Source organism: Brugia malayi, assembly GCF_000002995.4.
Source record: "Brugia malayi strain FR3 genome assembly, contig: Bm_v4_ChrX_scaffold_001, whole genome shotgun sequence".
In the NCBI taxonomy this organism is placed as follows: domain Eukaryota; kingdom Metazoa; phylum Nematoda; class Chromadorea; order Rhabditida; family Onchocercidae; genus Brugia; species Brugia malayi.
The window spans coordinates 8,027,430-8,051,262 of NW_025062479.1; the positions used below are offsets into that span (position 1 = coordinate 8,027,430).

Here is a 23,833-nt window from a genome sequence, read left to right on the forward strand (position 1 = left end):
AAGTGAGGCTGTAAGAAAGAAAATTAGAAATCATAACATATTTTTCAACAGTTTATCTGTCTTGTGTTATTCTGTTGTAGTAAACAGTCATAAAGTGTTCTTTCTGTTGGGTAGGAAAATTTTTGTGGTCATTAACGATCTTTTGAAATCATTTTTGGTAATAGTTCTTTTCTTCTTATTTTACTTGTGTATATTACTTTGCAGTTTTGCATAGTTTTTCTTGTATTCTATTACTTACAAATTTTTGTATATTCTCTTTGATTTAGTTTAAATGACTTTGCTCAGCAAAAAAACGAAACCACAATACTGTTCAACATTTACGTAACATAAAATGAGGTAAACGAAATAAATAGCAAATTAGATCAAGGGCTGGTAAAGAGCTAGTGTTACATTTTGTGTTGTGAGTTTCGAATTAAAACATTCGTGAAAAGTGTGAGTCAGGAAAGAATTCAAAAATCCCTTTTAGCCTTTATAAGTCTTCCACATTTAAACTTTTTTGCATTGTGTGACTGGCTTTCCAAAACAGTGTATATGAACGTATATGAAAAAAAGTCTACTCAACTATCGATTTTGTTATGTGGTTCTACATTCCATAATTTTCGTTTAGAAACCTACTGTTGTTCCAAATGCGTTATACTGTGCGCAATTTTCGAGTTTCATTTTTTCATTTTACTGATGTTGTTTGGGTTTTTCTTGTCTGTCTTTTCTCGTTTTTAGTTCTTTTGTAATACTTTTTCTTGTCATCAAAAAGCACAAATTTTTATTCTGACTGATTGAACTTCATATTTAATGGTGCGCATTACTTGTTATGCATTATTGTATATGGTCGTATATTGTGTTTTCTGGCAAAACAGTTTACAATAATTTACGATGTGTCGATTTGATTTAAAGATAAAAAACGGTACGGTGAAGATATTTATTTATATATAGTTGGCGATCTTAGTGAGCATTCTTATACAACCGATTCAGAATTTTTTGAGGATTTGCTATTTTGGGAAATCTTTTATTTTTTATCCTTGTTTAGAAGTGATTGTGAAGAAAAAAATTGAGATAAATAGGGGAGCAGTTTAAAAATGACTTTTCATTGCTTTGAGTAACTGGTTGCTTTTAAAATTAAAGGTGAGCGATAACTTACACATGTTCCCGCTACTTTAATTTAATTAAGTCTGTTTCTAGAGTTGCCGCAAGTTTCAGGTAATTTTGCTTATGCTTTAGAATGATTCTTATTTGCACAAGTCATTTCCAAATAAATAGCTTTTCGTTAAATTTTTTGACTTTTAAACGTTTTGAAGTGATATGATGTGTTTGAATATTTTTTGAAGATTTCAGAATTCTATTAATTATTACAGTGCGGTCGTTTGTGGCTTGTTGAGATTTCCCGAGGGAATATTGAGAACTGCAAGTGATATAAAGATGGTATTCTTAAGCTTGTGCAACTGAAGGAGTTGCTTTTTTTTCTTTGTTAGGGTTCAAAAGTTGGGGAGAAAAGCAGTATTGTTTATGCAGAAGTCAACAAAGATCTACAAATACACGCTAATCAAAGAGTAAATGCATAGAAGATTCCCTGGAATGAATGTGCACTTTTAAATTACACTGATATGCAGATTCAGAAACGGAGTTAGAGAGGTAATTCTATCCACTATCCGCAGCATATCACGGAGATCGGTTTTTTAATTTCTAAAAAAAATTCAGATAATATGCTTTTATCTTAAATATGTCCATATTTTCAGAAAAATAACCCCACAGTTTATAGTTTCGAGTAACGTTCTGGAAAAATATCGAAATTCCACGGAAAACAAGCAAAAAGAAGGAATATACATGACTTGCAACAAAGTGTTTATGGCATCTGGATTCGTTCTAATTTTTTTCATTTCCAATAGAAACAAATTCAGCCACATTTTGAGACGTCTGTTTCGGCTTTCCGAATCTATTCCGTTGAGAACAAGTGCGGAAATCAGCAAAGTGTCCTTGCCGTTCTCAAATCCACGGCACCATTCTCGATCACTTGAATATCATCTATTGCACAAGCTCCCTGATTTGTCCTTGTATTTTCGCAAACAAATAAAATCTACAAAAATTGAAAATCGTTTTGAGCATGTTATCAATACTGTAGAGTAGATTAAAGAAACGAAGGAATGAAATCATTTGAAAAATTTTTTGTTTCAGTAGAACCTTTCAACACTTCCACAGGAATAATAAATTACTAAGAATACAGAGTACTACGGTAATCTGAACCTGGTCATGCTTTATTTTAACTCCACGCTTATAATCCTAAATAGTTCACGTAAAAATTTTGATGCTCTATTAAAAATCACTGAAAATCTTCAAAAAAAAGAAAGAAGAAACAAGAAAATACTACTAACCTTAGAGGTACCAGCTGGACAAATAAATGCGGTAAGTTTCCATGTTCTATCACTCACACTAACAAATTTATCAGATGCGAACAAGCAGTGTTCCAAACTTTCGCAACAGCCTTTCAACTGTACTCCATGTGTTCCTTCATAATACTGGAACCGTAATCGAACTGGTTCTTTTAAGTTCACAATATTGACTGCTAATCCAGCCATTTCTCTTGGATATAAAAATGTAGCTGCATAATAATGGCCTTCTAGAATTAATTTTGCTTAAATCCTTTACTTGCAGGTATAATGCAAAAGTTTATTAATATTTTTAAACTATTTTAAATTGAAAGAATATTCCTAAAATCAGTGGGAAATATTTTTGCAGTTCGAAATTCTAAATAAATACGATTCTGAATATTTTAAAATGATATTTACTTCCGAGCATATTTCGTAATAAGTAATTTCGGCAAGGATAAAACAAACCAGTCCCTTCTTTAACCCCAGTAACTTTATTCATGTATTGTCCAGTGACCACTTGGAAACTTGTTGTCACGCCACGTATTGATTCCGTCTGATGCGCCTCCTTATAATTACAGATATTTCCTGGAATAATGTAGTTCAAATTGACATCAATTTGAAATGCATTAATATTGATTTTATTAAAAATGTATTACACAGTAAAATTTTCAAATGAACGCACGATTTTCGAATGAACATTTAATTGCATTGCAAGTGGCTGACGACGAGGTAGTGATCTTGGATACTTGATTTCTCTCTGAAGATGCTGGTACTGGTACTATATCAGGTGATGATAAAAGAGCAGACCCACTAAATCCAGACTGTGATTCAGAAGATGATACAGCCGAGGATAATGATCCAGTTGCAGATGCAGCTAATGATTTTGTTTCAGTTGTTTTAATTTCATCAGATGATTTCTTTCTCCCAAATGTCATTTGAGACGTAGAATTTAGTGAAGAATGCGAAGCATCGATCTAAACAAACATTATTGCTTGAAATACTTTTATTATTATTATTATTACTATCATTATTATTATTTATTATTATTAATTATTATCTTTTAGATTGAAAAAGGCATAGCAGTGGCTCTAAAAAACTTACATTATTTACAACACCAGCTTCATTTGCACTCGCTATTGTAGCTTTTTCATCAATTTGTGCTTTTCGCTCCTCCTGTTCAATGCCGCAGTCATCACCATCACTTTCATAGATTATTTCAATGTCATCTAGAATTGCCATATCACCTCGCTCGCTAACAAAGTTACTTGCCACAAATACAATCTGAAATTTCAAATGAAGCTATAGCCTTCTTCATCTGCCTGGATTGCTTGCAAAGCTTAATTAAACAAAAACTCACATCAATGAGTGAAGCTTTTGGAAGGACCAATTCTGTCGCGCCAAGGCCATTTACAAGAGGAAATTCTTGACAATTTAATAGTGGATTAAAGTTAACGGTATTTGGAAATGATTCTCGTTGACATACTTGCAACAAAACATTTTCAGACTGCCAGTGTCTGGAATAACGAATTCATATGAATTGGCAATATGATTTAGGTAATTTAATAATCTCTTAGATTCATGACTGATCTCAAAATACAAATCACATAGATGAACAAAGATTTCATATGAAGCTCAGTACAGAAGCACGAAGTAAATTACCTTGAGTAAAGAAGAAGATTTAGACTATTTAAAACTGAAATACTGGGCAGGTATTGCATTAGTAAATAACTAATTCATGTGGCATAAAAATATGTGTTACCTACCTTGCTCTTACGACAATAGGTGATGATGCGCAGCCAATAGCGCACGATGCAAACTGAGCCTCGTCTGAAGGCGCTGAACTGCTGGCGTAGGTAACCAAATAATTACCACCTTATAAATTACTGAATTATTTAATGCTCTTTTATTATTTTTTTCTTAGGCTATGTTCAATAGTTATATACAATAATTACATATCACCTCCTACATTAATTATGCAGATTACATACAGTATGAGAAACATCATTTAAATTATATCAGCTATGAAGATTTTGGTTATAATAAAGAATATACTTGGAAAAAGTGCATTCTGGAATTGTGGTGAATCGGGTACACCATTTGCTAAATGCCAGTCAAGCTGGTCATCAGGTGGTGGAACATTAGCCCAGCAACACGGACGAGAATCAAAATCACAAGACAGTGCTTCGCCTAGAATTTCCATAGAATTAAAAAATTGTGTGCTATCTCACTTACTTTTACATGGTGCATTGCTATTTGTTATATAACAATATAAACTCTATCAAATCCTTTTTCCATAATGGTTAAAAATCAGGAATAAGGACAATACGTAAATAGAAACAAATAATTGTGCACCCAGAGAACTGGTAGTTCAATAATTATTTCAAAAAAAAAAAATCGAACAATATGGAACAGAATGAAAATATGTGCAAATGGACCTAACCACACCAGTAGAATTCGAAAGAACTATTTTCCTAATATCCTTTATGCAAAACTTCATTCAGGAAATAGAGCAGAATAAAACGGCAAAAAAACCAATTACCTGCAGCAACTGGACCACCTCCTTCTGCGTTGTATCCATTTGAATCAAATTCATGTAATGTTATCTTTGAGCCCAATAAACCTATAGAAGAATTAAAGAATGATGAAGATTTCTGCAATCACTGGGAATTTTAATTTCCAGAGCAACAATAACCAGCTTTTTGCGATCACTCAATTCAGAGAGTGTTAGTAATGTTGCTTAATTAGTAGAGGCGATTGTTTTCATCCATAAAGAGACCAACAGTGTTATATTTTTTGGTCTGGTATAGTAGAAGGGAAGAAATTCTCGGCGCATATTTGAGTGATAAGTTTTTCTATCCTGTATTATTTGGCATTCATTCAAATGACCCGTGGAAAAAGATTCGAAAAAGTAGATGATAAAGAAGGTAGTAGAAGAATGATAAGGAGGAGAAAGTTAAGGAATATTTTCGAAGTTAGTTGTACTTTTTATCATGGCATTAGATAACACACCTTCGGATATTTCTTAATTTGTCAACATGCAGTCACTCATCTTTATATATATGCATTATTCGTTGTAGTAAAAATAATGATTTCAATTAACTCACTTGCGATGGTAACAATAAACTAAAAATAACAAAGTATGGTATTTCCATTTCGTTCGGAAAAACTTGATTGTTTTGTAAAATTTTGCAGCTTTGCATGCAGCAACATTTATTGCTTAATTTTTAAATCAAGTACATATGCAATCTTAGAGCTTCCCTGTCACTTATTTTGAAACAAGAAGAAACCGTAAAACATAACCATCAAACCAATCAACAGTGAATATATGACAAATAAGAAGACTAAATTAAGGTTATAAAAAATTGTAAGACAAAAGAAATATAAATTATAATTAGAGATGGATATTCATTTATGAAGCTTTTTACTTTTTATAGATGTTATTTTTAACAGACTTTTCCTGAGAAGGCTGAAAGAAATTTAAAATCTAAAGACAAATGCATTTTCAAAAATAATCTTATAATTTTTGGTTGATAACATAAATATGTAAGATCAGATTACACGTGACTGTTTTAAGATAGTAAAAATGATGTTCACAGCAATCAAATCGAAGCGAACAGGCCAGAAGTAATCCATGAGAAAATTTCTTTAACTGACTGTTTTAAACGGGAAAGCCAAATAAATTCAGAATCCACTAAACTTACTATTAAGAAGCTGTTGTTGTGGGATTGGTTCAATAGGTCCTCGACCCGCAGATGAAATTGCAGGCCTAACTGCACCGACAGGAGCATTGTTAGGCACTTGCTGCGGTGCAGCGACAAGTGCGATTCCTTGTGGTTGACCAATCGCTGCGCCGGGTGGAGAAGGCGGAATGGGATTAAACTGCTGTACTGATACTCCAGATGAAAATGCTCGTGGCGACGTACTAATGCAGCTTTCTCCTTAAATTTCTGATTGTTAACGAAAATGAAAACATTGGCAGTGAATAAAAAGATTGGTACTTCAAGAAATAAGGTGATTTTGATAAGATGAAAAATTTTTTGATACTGTTATTAAATTCTTCGTCGAAGACTTGTAGATATTCAGAGCCAAAGTATGCACTGAGGAAAATTAAGAAGTTTAGTTTTGACCACAACCTTTTTAATTTTAATCAGCATTGTTAGGAAATACGACGATATCTATCAGATTGATATCTTTACTTTTCTCACACTGTTTTCAATCCTTGTCAGTACTAGTACAAATTGCTTTGAAGATTTAGTGCCTGCTCATAAATATGTTAGTTGAGCTTTACATTTCCTATTGTAGAAAATATTTTGCGAACAATTTTTATTTAACCAGTTGCATAATGAAATCTTTTGCTCTGACCAATTTTGTGAAAAATTCAATTTGAGATTTGAGTGGTCGGCAGTGATAAAGGATTACATTCGCGAAATCGAAACTGGGTCGGAGGTGAACAATGAATTCAGCGGAATTCGATGTTAATTTCCACGATTCGTTAATGAATAATTGAAGAACATGCGAATTACAGAACATATCTCGTTCGCATATTGCAAAAAAAACGAAAAAAAACCCAGTAATATCTATTTCTGAGGAATTAAACAGATTACATCATCGAGAGTAGAAACTGCTGTCATTTATCGATATCATTTCTAGATGCGATTCGTATTAGATCATAGATTGCTGATTCTGATTATGTACGAGACATTTCAAAATGTTGAAAATGAAATTTAAACGCATTTTGAAGGAAAAACTTTCTTAACTGCAAGTATACTTCGATGTTTGAAGAAAAAGCAATGTTATGATCTTTGGTTTCCTAAATTTACTGACAACTGGAATAATATGGAAAATGGATTAAATTTCAGTTTCATTAATCATGTCAGTTGAACTGTCTCACTTTTCTGTTATTTATGCCTTTATGTTCGAATTAAATGCCTAAAAAAGTATAAATAGCTTGGAACAATTTTGGTATTTTCTATGAAAAAAAAGTAGAAAAAAATATCATTAAAATAAAATCCCGAGGGATATATTTAAGACAGAAATGTTTGTATGTTGCAGAAAGTATCTGACGATATGTCTATGACTTTGATGATGAAACACTCTTATGACACTTTTAATTTGGTGTTAATACTGTTAGCAAACTGTCAGTATAATGACTTTCGAAATTTTCAAAAACACGAAGTAATTGCTTCTAGTTTTAAGGAAGTGAATTTTTGAAATGTGATAAATACGATTTCAAAACCATCTCACGTATCAACATGCTGTAGTTAAGACACTAGAAAAATTATTCTTCTTTAAATTGAAACAGTAAAAGTCACACTATACACATTTTTAAAAATATCCATTTCCTTAGATTATTTTCCTTCGAACATTTCTTTCCTTTAATTTTAGTACGCAGTTATTCAGATTATAAATTAAAAATTTCTGACTTTGTTAAAATTGGAAAGTATGTAATTAAGAGATCTGAATGCAATCTAATATTCCGAAAGCAATTCATAACGGATGAAATTAACATCTCAACTGAACGAAATATATCAGCATGAACGAAAGAATTATGACGACCTTGTGGTTGTTCATAACCATATCATCAATATTTTAATTTTGCCATTGAATTTCTCAAATATTTCAGATTACATGAGATTTTTCGATTTAGATCCAGATTTTATTTTTCCCGTTCTTACTAAATACACTTTTGAAAATTTTGCCCATATGATGCATTATTTCTCCTTATATTTAGGAAACTTTGGGAACAATAAATAAAAAACGGGCCGATTGAGCTTAAATAGAAGGGTATGCGATAAAATAAATTCTCAAATACTCAAATACATTACTTAACCACCAATAGAGGTTGTTTCTAGCTCAATATCGAAAAGTTTTTAAAAGCATGAGATTGAAGGATTTTTAAAAACTCGGGAAGTAAGAATATTGATTTAAAACTCGCTAACCTCACTTTTTTCTTACTTTACATGCAAAAAATCATTTTAAAAGTGCTCTCCTTCCAATATTCTTAATAAAACTATAGGAACTATCCAAAATTCTCCACAGAAATCCCAAACGATTCTAATAATTGCTAGCTTAACCACAGTGTATTTTTAAATTTCAATATTTCCATAAAGAAATAAGCTGCGGAAAAGATGAGCTTAAATTAAAAAGCTTCAAAAGAAAAAAATCGAGAATTTTCTGTATAATTATGCTACCACATTTGAAAGAAATATGAATAGTGGTACCAAAAAAAGTTTTAATAAACAAAAAAAGTGAGGTGCGCTTGCCAAAACCCTTCATCGTTTGAAAACCAGATTTCATGATTATTTCTTCAGTAAACTTTGAAGTAAATGCAAAATTGCATGCAATCTGCGATGCACTTGGTATTAAATGCTAATTTAAGCAGGTAGAGAAATCTAAATCAGAAGGCCTAAAACCACCTTATACTGTTTATTTGAAAACCGAACTACCCTTAAAAATAACAATGTTGTTAAAACTAGTGTAATTTCATTAATTCTAAATTCCAAAATTTCGACACTTTCCCTCAAAAAACATAGTAAATGGAATAAAAATTTGCATCTAAATCACAAAATTATAAGTAGATAAAGTAGGCAATAACGATTAAGTAGAGATGGAACAATTGTTATGCTTTTCAGCACTATGTTAATTAGTAACCTAGTGGCTTTTCTCTATGAAGAATGAAAAGCATACCTAATCGGAATAAAGTTGTTGTCAGTGATGCAAAAATGAACATAACGATAGGTAACATTCGGACCTGCTCCACAAATAACCAATAGATTTCCAATTAGTGATAACGATGACAACCAACAACTGACTACAGGTACGAGCAACCTATAGGATCGAAATTGTGGATTACGATGAATACGAGATGCTTTGCTTTGATGCTACGATCTCCAAATGTTTGAAAGATGAAAGTTTTTCGAAAAAAAGGATGCGAAGAAAAACTGTTTCTGGACTATGATTGATAAGGAGTGAGAAAACGACAGTCTCCTTTTAGTCCGATATCTGGTTATAACGTTGTTCTAGTAAATTATTAGCAAATGCAGTAAATTTGGACAACGATTCAACAACTTAATTGCCCACTTAAGATAATTCACGGGAGAAACAACAGAGATGATTACGCTGATTGGCAGAGGACTGAGGATGGAGCTGCTGAGTGCAGTAAGGATGCTGGATGGATGGATCCGGTGAATTCGGTTGGATTCAGATGTTTCTACAGACACACACTCGAAAGACAGATCTCAGACGCTGGACAGACCAGTATGAAGAACGCATATACATACACATACACACATACATATATATATACAGACATACACAGACACATGCACAAAGAAAACGATAAGAGTTGTATTTCTTCTAAGAAACAACGAAAATTTTGGTTGTCACTGGATGGATCTATCCCTTATGACCTCTTTCTCCTTCAACTATTGCCTTATGACCTAGTTCAATGAATAATTTGGTTCCTGTCAGAAGAATGTTTGCGTATCGCGTATATGTATGTCTGTCCTTACGTCGTTCAAATAAGGGTATCTCCCTATTTCCATCTAAGTACACAACCCCCCAAAGAACTACCCTAGAACCTGAAACTCCATTGTTGATACCCTCATTCAGATTACATGCTTTTTTTTTCGTCCTCGTTTCTTTCTCATCTGAATTTCTTAAATCAAATATATATTTCTTTATACAGCGATGCTGTCATATGCAGGCCAACTAATTAAATTGTTGTATTATCAATCCAAGATCTACTGAAGAAATTCTTGAGAATAAGAAAAAGGATAGATTTGCTTGAATTATTGGAAGTAATTGCAGAAATAGTAGTATTAATCACAAGGTGTTGTTGCTGGCCAGTTCTTCTGGTCCAAATTATATCACCCACTTTGTTAACAAACAGATGCAGCGCAAGGTAAGATAACCTGGTTTCCCAAAAACGAAATGTCATTTTAAAAATTGCTAAGCATTTCGGTTTGTGTAACTGTCAACAACAAGAATTTAAAAAAGCTAGATCAAAAATAGCGTAGCTATAATTTTTGTTGCTCTCTTGCGTTGATTTTTCCGTTTTGTAACAGTTTGTATTCTTCTTGGTAATAGCTAATTATTCACTAATTAATCCATTTCTTGAAAGTTTGCATTTTCGAAATGCAACGAAAAGCGGTGAATATTTTTCAAATTTTCTGATTAGTTCACTTTTCAGAAATTTCCGGTATAGCATAAACAATCATTCGAGCCACAATTTGACTCTGTTCTGATGATGCTGATAGATCAAGATTTGCTGATCATGCAGATAATAATAATCCAAACGCTTAACAGACACAGACCAGTTTCTTAAAGCGTCCTAATTTATAGTTATATCGATTTCTAAATTTAATTTCAGACTGTATAACACTTTTTGCAACTATGGGCAGTTCAAAAATCGCCGAGACATATAGGCATCGGAACTCGTATTTTTTTTACAATGTTTGAAGTCAACAAGAAAAGGGTGAACGCGATATCGACATTTTCCAATTAATTTCCTCAATTATTTTACAGCATTCAATTTTCCACTTGTATGAAATGAAGTCTTCATTGAAGGAATTAAAATGGTTTTCCTTCGAATTTAACTTGCTGTTAAAAATCCAGCAAGGACCATTCAGGAGTTGGAAAATAACTTTTTTTGTAAAAAGCCAAAAAAAAGGTAACGAATTTGTTTGATTTAGTCGCATTTTTTAATTCAAGCACTGAAGAATTTAAAAAATGAAATATAATTTGCATGTAAGTTACTTCCACAACAATGAATAATGACAGCGATTAATTAGCAAAAAAAATATTCAGATTTGAATAAACCATACGGAAGTGCGAGATACAAACATGAGAACAGTACAGGATTAATTAGAAAACCTTTTCAGGTGAAAGGATTATCTTCGAAAGGAAATATTACATAAAATCTAGAGCATGAAATTTCACTTTTTCCCTTTTTTATATTTCTCAATCGAATTGATTGTTAAAAATTACAGTTTGATAAATTCATTAGTTGTACTGCTTTAAATCACAAGAAGCCCTAAAACAATAATATATTCTTTATTTTTTCACAATAAATACTATTTTCTAAAAGCGTTGTTTATTTTTCGTTATTTCCAGGATTCCTTTAGAAGCAAACTTTATAAATTGCCTTTAATTTTATGAAAATTGTGAGGAATGGAGTTGTTATCACCACTACATTTAAAAGGCATCCTCCCACTAGCTGTGACATTTTCAAAATTTTAAAGGCCGAAAGTAATGTAATCCTAAGTATTCTATCTTGAAAATATAATCAAGAGTCAGTTGATTGATACAAAGAAAGGTTAAGTTCAGACCGCGAAATAACCATTATTTGTTAATTAAATTAAAACTGTGTGCGTGAACAAAGTGATGACCGTTTTTATAACACAATATATCTAACAGATAAATTGATCTTGTCAAGGCATATGTCGTCTATTTGACTTGCGTTTTGAACAATAACGATCAGAAATTTGTTTGGAAATTACTATAAGTTATTCATTATGCCAATCATTTCATGAAAAAAAAAAAAAAAAACATTAGGGAATTGCAACTGAGAGAGAAAGATTCAAATGCGTGTCTAATTTTTTCACACCTAAATATACTTAATCAGAAGTTTTTATTTTCAGTTAATAATTTTCATTATTTTCAATTGCATACTGAAGTATCACTAGCTTTTCAACTTGAAAATACGAACTGGTCAATGCTTTTCAAATATTTTAATTTGTGCGACACAGATATGAATATAAGTATATTTATATGAACAACACTGATTTAATTTTAAGGGAGCAGTGAGTCGGTCATAGGAATAACTTTCATCGCTAATTATTACGATTGAAATGTTAGGCAGAACTCTCAGAAAGTATTGTTTTAACTGCCCATTAGTTTTATATTAACAGAATACCTATTCAGCTTGTAAGCTAAGCGGAATATTGCATGGTGGATAGAGCATATATAATAAGTGCACTACAACAAACAAGAAACACTACTACGTTTAATAGTTCAGTAACTGTTAATTTAAGAAAAGCTGTACAAATAATTAACTCATTTATCGTGCACATGGGGCAGAAACTTCGCCATGTTTAATCAGTAACTGAATTTTATCAAGACCAATCACATAATTCTTCTTTAATTTATCTGCCACAAAATAAATCTGAAACATATTGAAATATTATTAAGTTAAAAAAAAAGGCTTTTTTGATAAATTCAAGCTTTTTTATGACATTAAAAGAAAAAATAGTTTCACCGTATGGAATCCTCGTGATATATTGATATGAAAGTTTATCCATTTTCTCGTTTTCACACTCAGCGCTTGTCCATTCCTTTCAAATGAACATTTTTGAAGAGAATCCAAACAGACTCGTAAACGACCATATTTGCCAGCCATATGTACGTAGAAGCTAACTTGTGATTCTTCAGGTATATTTATTGCTTTTGACGTTCGCATGAGAAATATTGCTGCTGGATTATTCGTTTCACCAGCATATATAAACCAACCACCTTAAATTAGAACCAGACTGAGACGGTCAAATTTATGCAGCCAGCGTTTGAAATCGACTAACCAACCAAACAAGGGGTGGGATTCTCCAGTAGCTCCAATTCTAAAAACCGAAAAGCCAAATCACAATCCACATAAACTGGCAAAGCTAGTTAGCTTTTTTTACTTATTAATTCTTTTTTTTGGGATGGATGAGTAAATTTTGGGTGAGTAATTTATAAGCAGTGGCTGGAAAAACATAGAAAAAATGATAGAAATCAAAAAATCATACCGCCACTGACATCGCTCATTATGCCGGTGAGGGTATTAGAAACTTTTTGATTTGAAAGCCTCCACTTCTTCGAAGTAATGTGAGAAGGTAAATCTATTATGAAATTTGTTTAAAGGAAACTGCTATTTATAACAAAATTAAATGTAGGATTCAATTTTTAAAATCATCTTCAGATTAGAAATATCTAATAGATTCAGACAAAAAGAAAACGGATAAAATGTAAAATATACCCAGCAAAAGATCATCATCATCTTGGAGTTCGTCACTAGATATATAATTACACATATTAACAGAGTCAAACGAACAATCTGTGAAGAGACAAGGTGAAATGAGCTGAGCATTGATACGTCCAAAGGTTAATTTCGATATTGATTTCCGTGATGTTGATGAAGTATACACTGGCAACAATCTGTATTTTATTTGTTGAATTTAGAATTATTATCACTTGGCTATGCAAATAGCAAGAAAAAAAAACCTTTTGGGACATTAATTGGCTTACCTCTTTCGATGTTCACTCGTAAGGAAAGAGATAAGGTTTTTGTTCACTGAATCAATTCCATTAACGTCGAGAAAATTACCTGGAAGGTGTGTTATTCTCTCTCCTTTAATTTGCTAATTTAAAGAAGAAAAGCCTTTAATTTTTCTTTCCTAGAATAAACGCATTCTAGGATAACGTCAGAGTAAAAAAAAAAAATTCATTTGCGCTTCCATTGCAGGTCTACCAACCAGATTTCTATTAAAATTGCACGATGAAGAATAATTCTTCCACTGTCTCACCAGCATGAAACAACTTATTCGAACTAAACTCTTAACCTGCGAAAAATTTTTCCAGGATGTGTAAGAACGCGTAAAAAAATTCTCAAGCAAACGGTGCGACGATCAATTTTATACTTAAGAAGCAAGGCGGAAGACCGCATTTAAAAGTTCACAAGAATTCAACCTAATTTATTTTACCATTGTTTACTGAAACCTACGCGCCTCCTTTCAGACATCCAGAAAACTCTCTGGTACTCTAAATCCTTTCCAAATAAAAAATTTCTCCAGCATTTGAAATTATACCTTTTAAATTACGGAAAAAGGTTAATTTGCTTTCACCGCCTTCAGTTGATCGAGAATTAGTGTTCTCTGTAAAACGAAACTTCCTAAAATTAAATTAAACGCTTTTCCTATAGAAGGTTTCAGCGAACTTTTTAGAAAAATATAAGCTGGATAATATTTCATTCGACGAGGTTCCCTGATTCATTATCCTGCCATTTTTAAGGCTAAAACAATTAAGCACGAGAATATTCTTAAGCAAATAAAAGATTAAAATCAAATAAATACTCACAAAAAATAGAAGGGTCATAAAAATATTCTAGACCCAAAATAGTAGAAAATCCATAAAAAATATAAATAATCTTTCATTAATTTTACACGTGTAATTTCATCTTTACTATTTAATGATTTGTTCTCAATAATTCTTAATATGTTAAATCCTTAGTAAGAATTTACGCTTTTGAACTTTGTTCATACCAAATTTCGCTGTCAAAATCATATTCCTTCTTTTCAATATTCTCCATACTTTTTTGGACTCTATTCTATTCAAGTTTTTCAGTTTCTATCTTTTGAAAATTTTGTCCGCACTTTTTGTTTTTTTATCTTAAAAATTTTTTCGCATTGGATTCTTATACGTGGCAAATACTCGAGAAGTTCAGACTTCCATAATTTGCAATTCATGTTTGATTAGGAAACCCATAATTTCGATATATTCACGAATACTTTGAAAATTAATAGTTTGGTTTTCAACTAGATTTAAATGGTTTAAACTTTCACATTCACTTCTAAGTTACCAGTTGTCACAAACTGTTAAACCTCTTAAAATTTATGGGCTTTTCATGTCTGTTTTTTTCATCGGCACTTTGTATTTCCACTTCATTTCTTTGTTCTGCAACAACCTTTTCCGCTGTTGTCTATCAAATAATAAATCCTTTAATATTAAGATCTAAATTTTCTGAGAACTTTCTAGGCATAGCAGCAAAAAGTGGTAGATAATTATTATGTCCTGTAGATATAATGTAATAAACAGTAACCTATGGGTATTGTTTTGTATAAATGAATGTGATATACAACTGCAGCACTGAATACTAAGCTCATTCATCCCATGTAGTGACCACGAGGTTTTTCTCTCAGTGACATCCATTTCTTACTTTTTTCTATAATTGCGTACACTTCAATTCACTGGAACCGATATTTCTGATCACGCGTTGAATGTAGCAATAGTACCAAGCGTCAAATAATTTCATAAATTCACTTTTCATAATTTTTGGTACGAACTCCCGAACTCCCTTCACCGGTTAACAAATTTTACTTTTAGGACATGTCTTGTTTACGGTTGAACATTATCCAACTATTATTGTATTCATATGGCAAAAAAATTTTGAGTGAATTTTTTAAGGGAATTCATATGCAGGACTTTTTCTCTGTTTGAAAATTTTCTCAAAAGACAGGATTTACCACAAAGTGCGGCATCATAGAAGATATCGTCGATTGCGATTATGTCGAATGGCTGAATATAATTTGAGCGTATCAAAAGCTGAAATATTTTGTTTCAGCCAAAAATAAATATTTGAGAACTAAAAAATTAGCAACAATTTTATCAATCTGATCTTATTAGTAAAAAAGATTTATTTCCAATAAAAGACCTCAGTACGTCAAAGTGTGTTGTAAAAAATACTACGTACTCACAACAGTCAGATGTCAAAGGTGTAAAAATTAAAATTTTGCTGCTCAAAATATTTGGATACTGCACAACGGGAAGATTTGAGGGAAACAGATTAAGTTCGTATTATTCTTAGCATACAGACTAAAAATAGTACCTCAAATGGTTGGGTAAGTGGTGGGAATTCAACGGCATTGAATAACCATTGATGAGCATAGTTTTTGGGGAAGACAGGAAAGCATCGTAGATCTGCGGTGTTCAAGCTTCCTGGTGGTTGACGTACACACACTTCCAGTGTTGCTGAGTCACCTGTGCGGTAGTACCAAAATGTTAAGGTGCTACCGCCTAGCTGACAGCTGCAACAGTTAAAAAAGTTAGATGAAAAAAGTTATTAGCTTAGTGTCTCGTATGAGTTAGTATATAGTTTTTGAATTGAAACATAGTTTTTTCTTTACAAGCTTACAAACCTTATAATATTGCTAATTAAAGTAGCTTTTTGCATCCCGTCGAAAGGCCCATGTGTGTATGCAAATAACTCATCTGTAATAAAAAATTTTCAACGATTCTAAATTATTCTATCACAACCTTGCTATGACGATAAGAAGATTTCTGAGATTTGGGCAAGTAAATAGAAACTATGATGTTTATCGTAATTCCAAAATCGTTAAAATTGCAAACTGAATTGAATGCGTTACTCAAATTTTCAAAATATCCTAGGATAAAAACATAAATGCTATCAAGTAAAAGGATAAGAATAAGAATAGCATCATTATCTTAATCATTATCTTCGTGATAGCATAAAATCCAATTTCCAGTTTTTGGTACTCAGACGGAAAATCCGCAGAAAATAAGTTGAAAATTTCGTCCTCCATTTACTCCATTTGCAATAAATTAAGTGTTAGGGATGTCAAGTAAAATAACCCACCTGAACTATTTCTCGAAGGGATTATATTGAAATGGTTCGCCACCCTGACATTGCTTGTTATCAGAAAATCACCACTATCTTCTCCAGAAGTATTATTACGCCATTGACATGTCGATTCAAAGCCACAGTTCAAATCTGCCGATGTGTTTATTTGATTTACCACTGAAAGCAATTTGCATACTTGAGAACCTGATTAACTAGTTTAGGTAAGCCTTGCACAATCATACCTTTTTAATGAATTTAAGACCAAAAATACTATTTTTGTATAATATGTTTCTTTTTCTAAGCGACTTAGATACAAATTATCGCCAACCTTTCGACAGTATGCTGGTGAAAAAAGTTACAGTTAGCCTCATTTTTCTGCTTATCGGTATCTTTTTTTATTCGATCGAATTTAACTGAAATTCTTTTTTAATGAAAGCTAAATAATTGTTGTTAATGTTGTATTATTGATGCCAACCAATTATGGAAAAAAATGTATTTACCGATATTGTACAGAGGAAAACTGAAACTAAATTAGAAAACACTACCAGCTAGCTTGCTTCCTTATGACAATTGTTTCGTTGGATTTTCAAGTTCATTGAGTTTTATTAAGTCCATCTTTAATATTATCTTTTAATTTCATGAAACTTTCAAAAACCATTACTACTCTCGGATTAAAATAAGCCGTTTAGACTAACCATTACAAAAAGTTGGCAAGTGTAATTGTGGTATATATGCATTGGCACATGTATTTGTGATATAACATGTAAGAAAGGAATAGCATTATGTCACATACTGTCTATGGAAGAGAAAGTGGAAAAGGTTCACATTTTTAGTTTTTCCTTTACACGCTATATATATAATAAATAATATTTACAAAATTTAGGAAAGAAGTAATTAATTAGATTTTAGAGCACACTTTTTATGAAGACATGAAATTTACCATGTGGTAGCAAAGACCAAGCAGCAAGAAAAATGAAGTAAGAATAGCTAAGTGAAGTGGATTTTTTGAGGAAGTCTATATAAAGTATGTGAAAATTGAGGACATGACCTAGTAGTTATTGCAAAGATAGGTCGCAATTACGCATTTGAAGTGTTTGTTAACTAGTCCTCCGCATTCCTTTAACATAATTTAAAAGAGCCTTCTTCACCATTTTCGGACTTTTATAATTATAGTACCGATAACTACTACCATCTGTCGTGGAAGATTTGAAAATCTAATTATTATTTTGAGGTTGTTGATTTGCGGGAGGTTCGTTGGATATAGATGTAAATATGTAGGATAACAGAGGAATATAATAATTCCTTTATTAGCAGAAACAACAGTACAATAGAGAAGAATTGAAGATGAACACTCCTGGTTCTTGGTAAAAAACACACAATAAGGGTGACCTCCTTATGTAGCAAGCAATATGCGTAAACAAAGTATATGATTTAATGATTTACAATATGAGGTTGACCTACCGAAAGAGTAATCGATCTAACAGAGAGCTGTTGACCTGGTTTATAAGCACATTTAATTACTAGTTAGCAAACCGCAAAGGACATCAGTTAAGCAAAAGTTAACATCGTAGATTAAAACATAATTTACAATAAGTAGCGACACAACAATAAGGTCAACTAAATGAGGAGCCGATACTATTTAAATAACATATAAAAGATTTACAGTCTAAACATTACATGGAACAAAGGGTTTAAGGTATAAACATTACTTACAAAATTTCATATAACATATTCCTTACTCATATTTTCAACTCTCATATAGTAATTTAGAGTTCCGCGATATTAAAATTCGCGACACCATCCATCATTTCGTCATTCATATATAATTGCATTCGTTTTTTATGCATGATCATCCATATCCAGTCACTTTCTTGAGCTCCAGACCAGAAAAATTAATAGAAATTACTTTTAAAAAACTACATATAAACTCAGTTGATCTTTATCAAAATTCAAAACTATTATCAACTTCAAATCTGCTAGCCGTTAGCAAAAATACTTCCTGATTTGGAACTACTGAGAGATCACTACAGTAAAGTAGTGGGAAATACAACATTTCTATGCATGAATATTTTTCTGTGTGCAATCGTGTATTCTACAATATAGCGACCATCCTACCTATTCATGCATGGATGAGCAGAGCACCTAACGCAAAATACGAGAGATATTTGACTGGAACACTAACAGCGGGATTAAGAGTTAAAAAGGTTCCGGGTAGGTCAAATTATAAGACGAGGACATTATTCGAACAGTTTATCCAGGCGAAGGTTGCTTCCTTATGCTCTTCTCTCAATGTTTTACTCGTTACCATCAATTCTACAATGTTGCGTGCTTGGTTTAAGACCTGTAGGTTAACATATTCTTATAAATTTCGATCAGAATGAAGTCGTCTTCGGAATGCAGTACTTAGGGTTTATGTCACAGCTAAAAACGTTGTAGTCCTTTTCAGAGAATATCTATAAACAGGAATTAGCTGTAGATTGGATAACTTTTCCCCAGTTCACATGAGTGCACATCGAGGTTCGTACGACCCAAATAACCCAGTTCTGGTTGGTTCTCTAACTTTAGTTCAGTTACAAAAATCCAGGAGTTTAGAATGACTCGTATAAACGTAGACTTTATATCATATTCTTTGAAATGAGTCGTGGTTCATCTCTTACAATATGCAATATCCAATATATTTGTACCTAAATCATATTTAACTTCAGCTACAGAATACGATACGTCCTGTATCCATAAAAAATATGGACGGTAAATCTCCACGATATAATCAGCGTCCCGACAGTGTTGGTGGATCTCTTGGAATTGACAGGTGTGCTTTATTTGGTGACCGATAATATATTTTAGTGTTTCAGGCAATTCTTTATCCTACATATTTCGTCCCTGAAGTTAGTGTATCTTCATTCCTAAATATTAGAAAGTCTGGATATTCAGCTGTTTGTTCCTCTTGCTTACACATTTTTACACAAAACACTTAGAAACTCATAACATACCCATCAAGTCATTTTTAATTTCCCGTATAGTGGACTGAAAGTAAAACTGAGTAACTTACCGTACAATGTAAGTATATGCTTCATATTTGATTTATCATAGAACGTTCGAACAAATTTGATTAGTAGTCTAGGAGTAACATTAAAAAATATTACATTGTTTCCAATAAGGATTAATTTTTATTCATAAGTCACTTTCCAGGGAGAACAAAGATCAGGAGTGCTGCTTTGTTCTTCTTTTGAAGATCGAAAATTTCAAAGAGTACTTAGCTGAAATTAGTTGTTGTGCTTGGTTAAATAATATACCACTGGTTGCCTTTCTAGTTGGTATTCTGATCCTTCTGGCTGTTTTAATCATCTCGCCGTTCCTAATTGTTTCGCTCATCATACGCGGCTATGTAAGAACTCTCTAATATTGAATTTTTAAATTATGCGTTATTTTAAATGGATTGAATATTTCTATGAACCTCGCATAAAACAATTCTCATGTAAAAATCTGAAGTTTTGGTTCATCAGATGAATAAATTTAGTCGTCGATATCCTTGAATGACAGCCAAGCAGTGGAGATCATTAGGGCACAATCGAGCTGGCCTAGTGCAGATATATCATTACACATTAGATCCCTGAAATCGATGATTCCTCCGAACGTTACGTTATGCAGGGGATATGGGTTTTCATGCACAAATTTGCCGGTAAGTCAACTGTTCTTTTGTCAAACTCTTAGCACTTTAATGATAACTGAACAATTTTAATGATATATAATATCAGATGATTTATAAGATGAATATCAATGATTGATTACTAAATTGATTTAACCATCTAGTTGAGAAATAAAAAAAATGAAAATTTGTTCCATACAGAGCCTCATCATTGGGACATTGCAACGTTGTGATGGTGTAGAAGACTGCCCAGACGGAAGCGATGAAATCGGATGCAAATGTATTCTTTTTTTTCTTCTCTTTATCTGTTACTTTATCTGAAGGCAACAATAAAATCTGTTTTCAACTTTATATAGATTGTACAGGGATTTTCGCTCGATTAATGAAAGTATTTTAGTATGTCATACGACGGTCAACTGTTCCAGTTCAATACACGGAGTTATCTCATCGAGACATTCGATGTGTTTACGGGGTTACCGTTTATGTGATGGAAATGTTGACTGTCTAGATGGTTCTGACGAGGAGCATTATTGCAGTAAGTTCTCATATATATCAACATTGGTTAGTTTGTAGCTATTGTTCTTTATTTTCCTAGTCGAATACTTTCGAAAACATAAATGATTCGATTTTTATAGGAAAAGAATGCTCAAAATACGAAGAACGATGCGGTAAAACAGGTATATGTTTGGCCCAGGAACAGATGTGTGATGGTGACGTGCAATGCAAGTACGGCGAAGATGAAAAGAATTGTAATGGTAAATGTCACGGAGGCGCATTATGGTGTGAAGGCAAAAAAAAGTGCATACCCAAGTGGCAAATTTGCAATGGCATTCAAAATTGCCCAGATGGCAAGGATGAAATGGTAGATTTCCTCAAAATGAAGCCTACAATTGTTTCATTTTTCAGTTGAATTCATTGCAATAATGGTTTATTATCATGAGTTTTTTCAGTCTTGATTTTCATGAACATCACGTGATATAACGAAGAAGATTTTCGTGTAAAGTTGTATAGATAAAAAGTGTTGCAACCATTTATTTGGATTTTTGTAGGATTGCACGTGCAGAGAGTGTTCAGGTATTGGGAAGGCATTATGTAACAACAGCAATGTCTGCATTGAACGTTCGAAGGTTTGTGATGGTAATGAGGATTGTCCTGGTGGAGACGATGAAATTAACTGTCCGGGAAGTTGTGCACATATCCCAAAAGAGGTTTCTACAGGAAGAATTTTTAAAACTTTTATTAAGTTGTAACACTTTTGTCTGCGAACTCTTACATGAGTCTGAATGGAATTTGGCTTGTTGCAATTCCAAAAATTCTTTTATATGTACAGAAACCAGACTTTTTTTTTTTTTCAAAAACTGAAATATCTCGGAAATCTTCCAACTTTTCCTTTTCATAAAAATTTTGTTTATGTCTCATTAAGGATTTTATCCGATGCCGAGATGGTATACTATACCATAAGAAGTATGCTTGCAGTGGAATATTGAGTGAATGTGAAGGGAAGTGTAGTGAATGTTTCAAAGAGATGGCATTCACTTGCAACAATCATAAGTGCATCAAAAGGAGTTTGGTTTGTTATTTGTTCATTTTCATCAAACATCGTAGGATTGGTCGGATGCTTTTCAGAGACAATTTCCAGATGTAAATTGATAAGGGAAAAGGGAAAGGTTATATTTAAGGTATGTGATGGCCTGGACGACTGTGGCGACTATTCCGATGAAACGAACTGCAACTGCAGTATTATGAAACGTGTAGGAGAAACAATGCAATGCAAAGTATATACTCGTGGGGAGACGACTAAGTGCATTTTGTTTGTATGTTCTTGGTTGTCTAGAATTCGTTCCACTAACTGAGTTCGCCATGAATTTCAATAATTATAGTCGCAACGGTGTGATGGTTATGAGGATTGTCCTGATGGTGAAGATGAGAGAAACTGTGAAAAATGCATTAATCCAAATGCTGTTTATTGTGAACCGACGAAAACTTGCTTGGTGAGCACGAAGCGCTGTGATGGTGTTAGTGACTGTCCCGATAATAATGACGAACAAAGGTGTAGTTGTGCAGGTAAATGGATCGTTTTTGTTGGAGATAAAGTGCCTATTGTTCATTAAATGACGCAGGAAATTGTCATTATCTCTGAAAGTCAAGCAATGTATTATGCTGGACTTTGATATAATATAGTGGTCCTTTGAAAAGGAAACAAAAAGAGCTGTTTCAGAATGTCAGAAACATGGGTTCCCAATATATATGTGTACAAATGCAGCTAAATGCTTCAGACGACATGAAGTCTGTAATCCCTATACTCAGTGTCCCAATGCTTCAGAAGTGGACAAGCTGTTTTGTGCCAGTCAAGCTCGACAAAACGCTTTCTTCGCTGTAAAAAAGGTGTGAACAAAAATTTATTGTTTTCTCTGTTGATAGCATGTCTATGAAGGACAGGTACAGTTTTTCGGCTGCATCTCTTTTTACAAACTCCTAAAGGAAGTAAAACTACGGCTGCTTGACCGCGGGCTGTAATTTGCCTATCATAGACGTTGTATGTTTTGTATTTTCCTAATGATTTCATTGTTTACCTAAATCACTTGTCTCTTTTCTACGGAGCTATTGTTCTTTCAAAAAGTTCCAAAGACTCATCCGTAGTTGAGATTTACAATTTTTAATTTGATTTCTCTACCATGCAAATCCCATAAAGGCGTTCGAACTTGGGTGCACTAATCAAAGTGTCAAAATGAATGCATTAAGCACTATATCTTTTTCTCCACTGATGAATAGTCTTTTTGCTTTTCTTTCATAATTTAAATTATTTTGTTGATACGATTATTTGTTTATTCTGTTTAGAGAGGGATATCAGTTCATCCTGTTTTTATAATGAAACTTGTAGTGTAATAATCCTTCGTGTAATAATTCGTGCATCTCAAGGGTAGTTCTTTTAGTTTTGCACACTTTTTACTCAATTCGAAAACGATTGCTATGTGGAATTTCTGGAATTGCTTATCTACGAACCAATATTATTATGAGGCTTGGGGAAAAAAAGCACAAAAAAGATTTAATTCAGACAATATCTGACAGGACAAAGCAATTCTGCTATATCTTTCAGTTTTTATTCTGTTGCGGACCCTATTACATGTCAATGCGTGCTTATGTTTATGCTTATTAGGTTCAAGTCCTTCGTTTACGACCGACTTGAACTGTATAACCAGTGGCTGCTGGTTAGAAATCAGTTACTTTGAAACCATGTTGAGTTTATTTTTGAGAAATATTCTAGAGTGTTGTTAGTTTTCATTTAATACATAAAATTACTTAAGGGTAGTTGTCTTTTAACACATCAGAAAATACACTCGAAATTGCTTAAGATAATGGTGTGCTTTGCATGTGAGAAGTATGACGCTTACTTCGAAAGGTTTTGCAGTTGTGCTCAGTCTGGAAACTTTTTTCTAC

General features: G+C 32.7%; 3 protein-coding genes across 3 annotated transcripts; 1 reads left to right on the top strand and 2 right to left on the bottom strand.

Annotated features, from left to right (window-relative positions):
- Positions 1–1,954: 1,954 nt before the first annotated feature.
- Bma-mlt-9 (Uncharacterized protein) lies at positions 1,955–9,105 on the bottom strand (the record flags this gene model as incomplete). Its single annotated transcript, XM_043074049.1, has 11 exons — positions 1,955–2,068; positions 2,364–2,608; positions 2,826–2,945; positions 3,043–3,334; positions 3,462–3,641; positions 3,718–3,874; positions 4,124–4,232; positions 4,413–4,547; positions 4,900–4,980; positions 6,062–6,298; positions 9,048–9,105. 11 exons carry the CDS (start codon positions 9,103–9,105, stop codon positions 1,955–1,957), a joined length of 1,728 nt encoding a protein of 575 aa, XP_042929983.1.
- Positions 9,106–12,420: 3,315 nt separating this feature from the next.
- On the bottom strand, positions 12,421–17,120 carry Bma-mam-5 (Uncharacterized protein; the record flags this gene model as incomplete). Its single annotated transcript, XM_043074050.1, has 12 exons — positions 12,421–12,525; positions 12,619–12,872; positions 13,142–13,234; positions 13,372–13,550; positions 13,641–13,719; positions 14,201–14,283; positions 14,993–15,065; positions 15,635–15,713; positions 15,997–16,195; positions 16,307–16,379; positions 16,765–16,926; positions 17,078–17,120. 12 exons carry the CDS (start codon positions 17,118–17,120, stop codon positions 12,421–12,423), a joined length of 1,422 nt encoding a protein of 473 aa, XP_042929984.1.
- Positions 17,121–19,250: 2,130 nt separating this feature from the next.
- Bm5168 (Uncharacterized protein) lies at positions 19,251–22,786 on the top strand (the record flags this gene model as incomplete). Its single annotated transcript, XM_043074051.1, has 12 exons — positions 19,251–19,295; positions 19,455–19,558; positions 19,939–20,134; positions 20,267–20,428; positions 20,597–20,675; positions 20,793–20,930; positions 21,031–21,257; positions 21,445–21,603; positions 21,819–21,965; positions 22,075–22,209; positions 22,276–22,459; positions 22,614–22,786. The coding sequence occupies 12 exons, from the start codon at positions 19,251–19,253 to the stop codon at positions 22,784–22,786; spliced, it is 1,749 nt and encodes a 582-aa protein (XP_042929985.1).
- Positions 22,787–23,833: the final 1,047 nt, after the last annotated feature.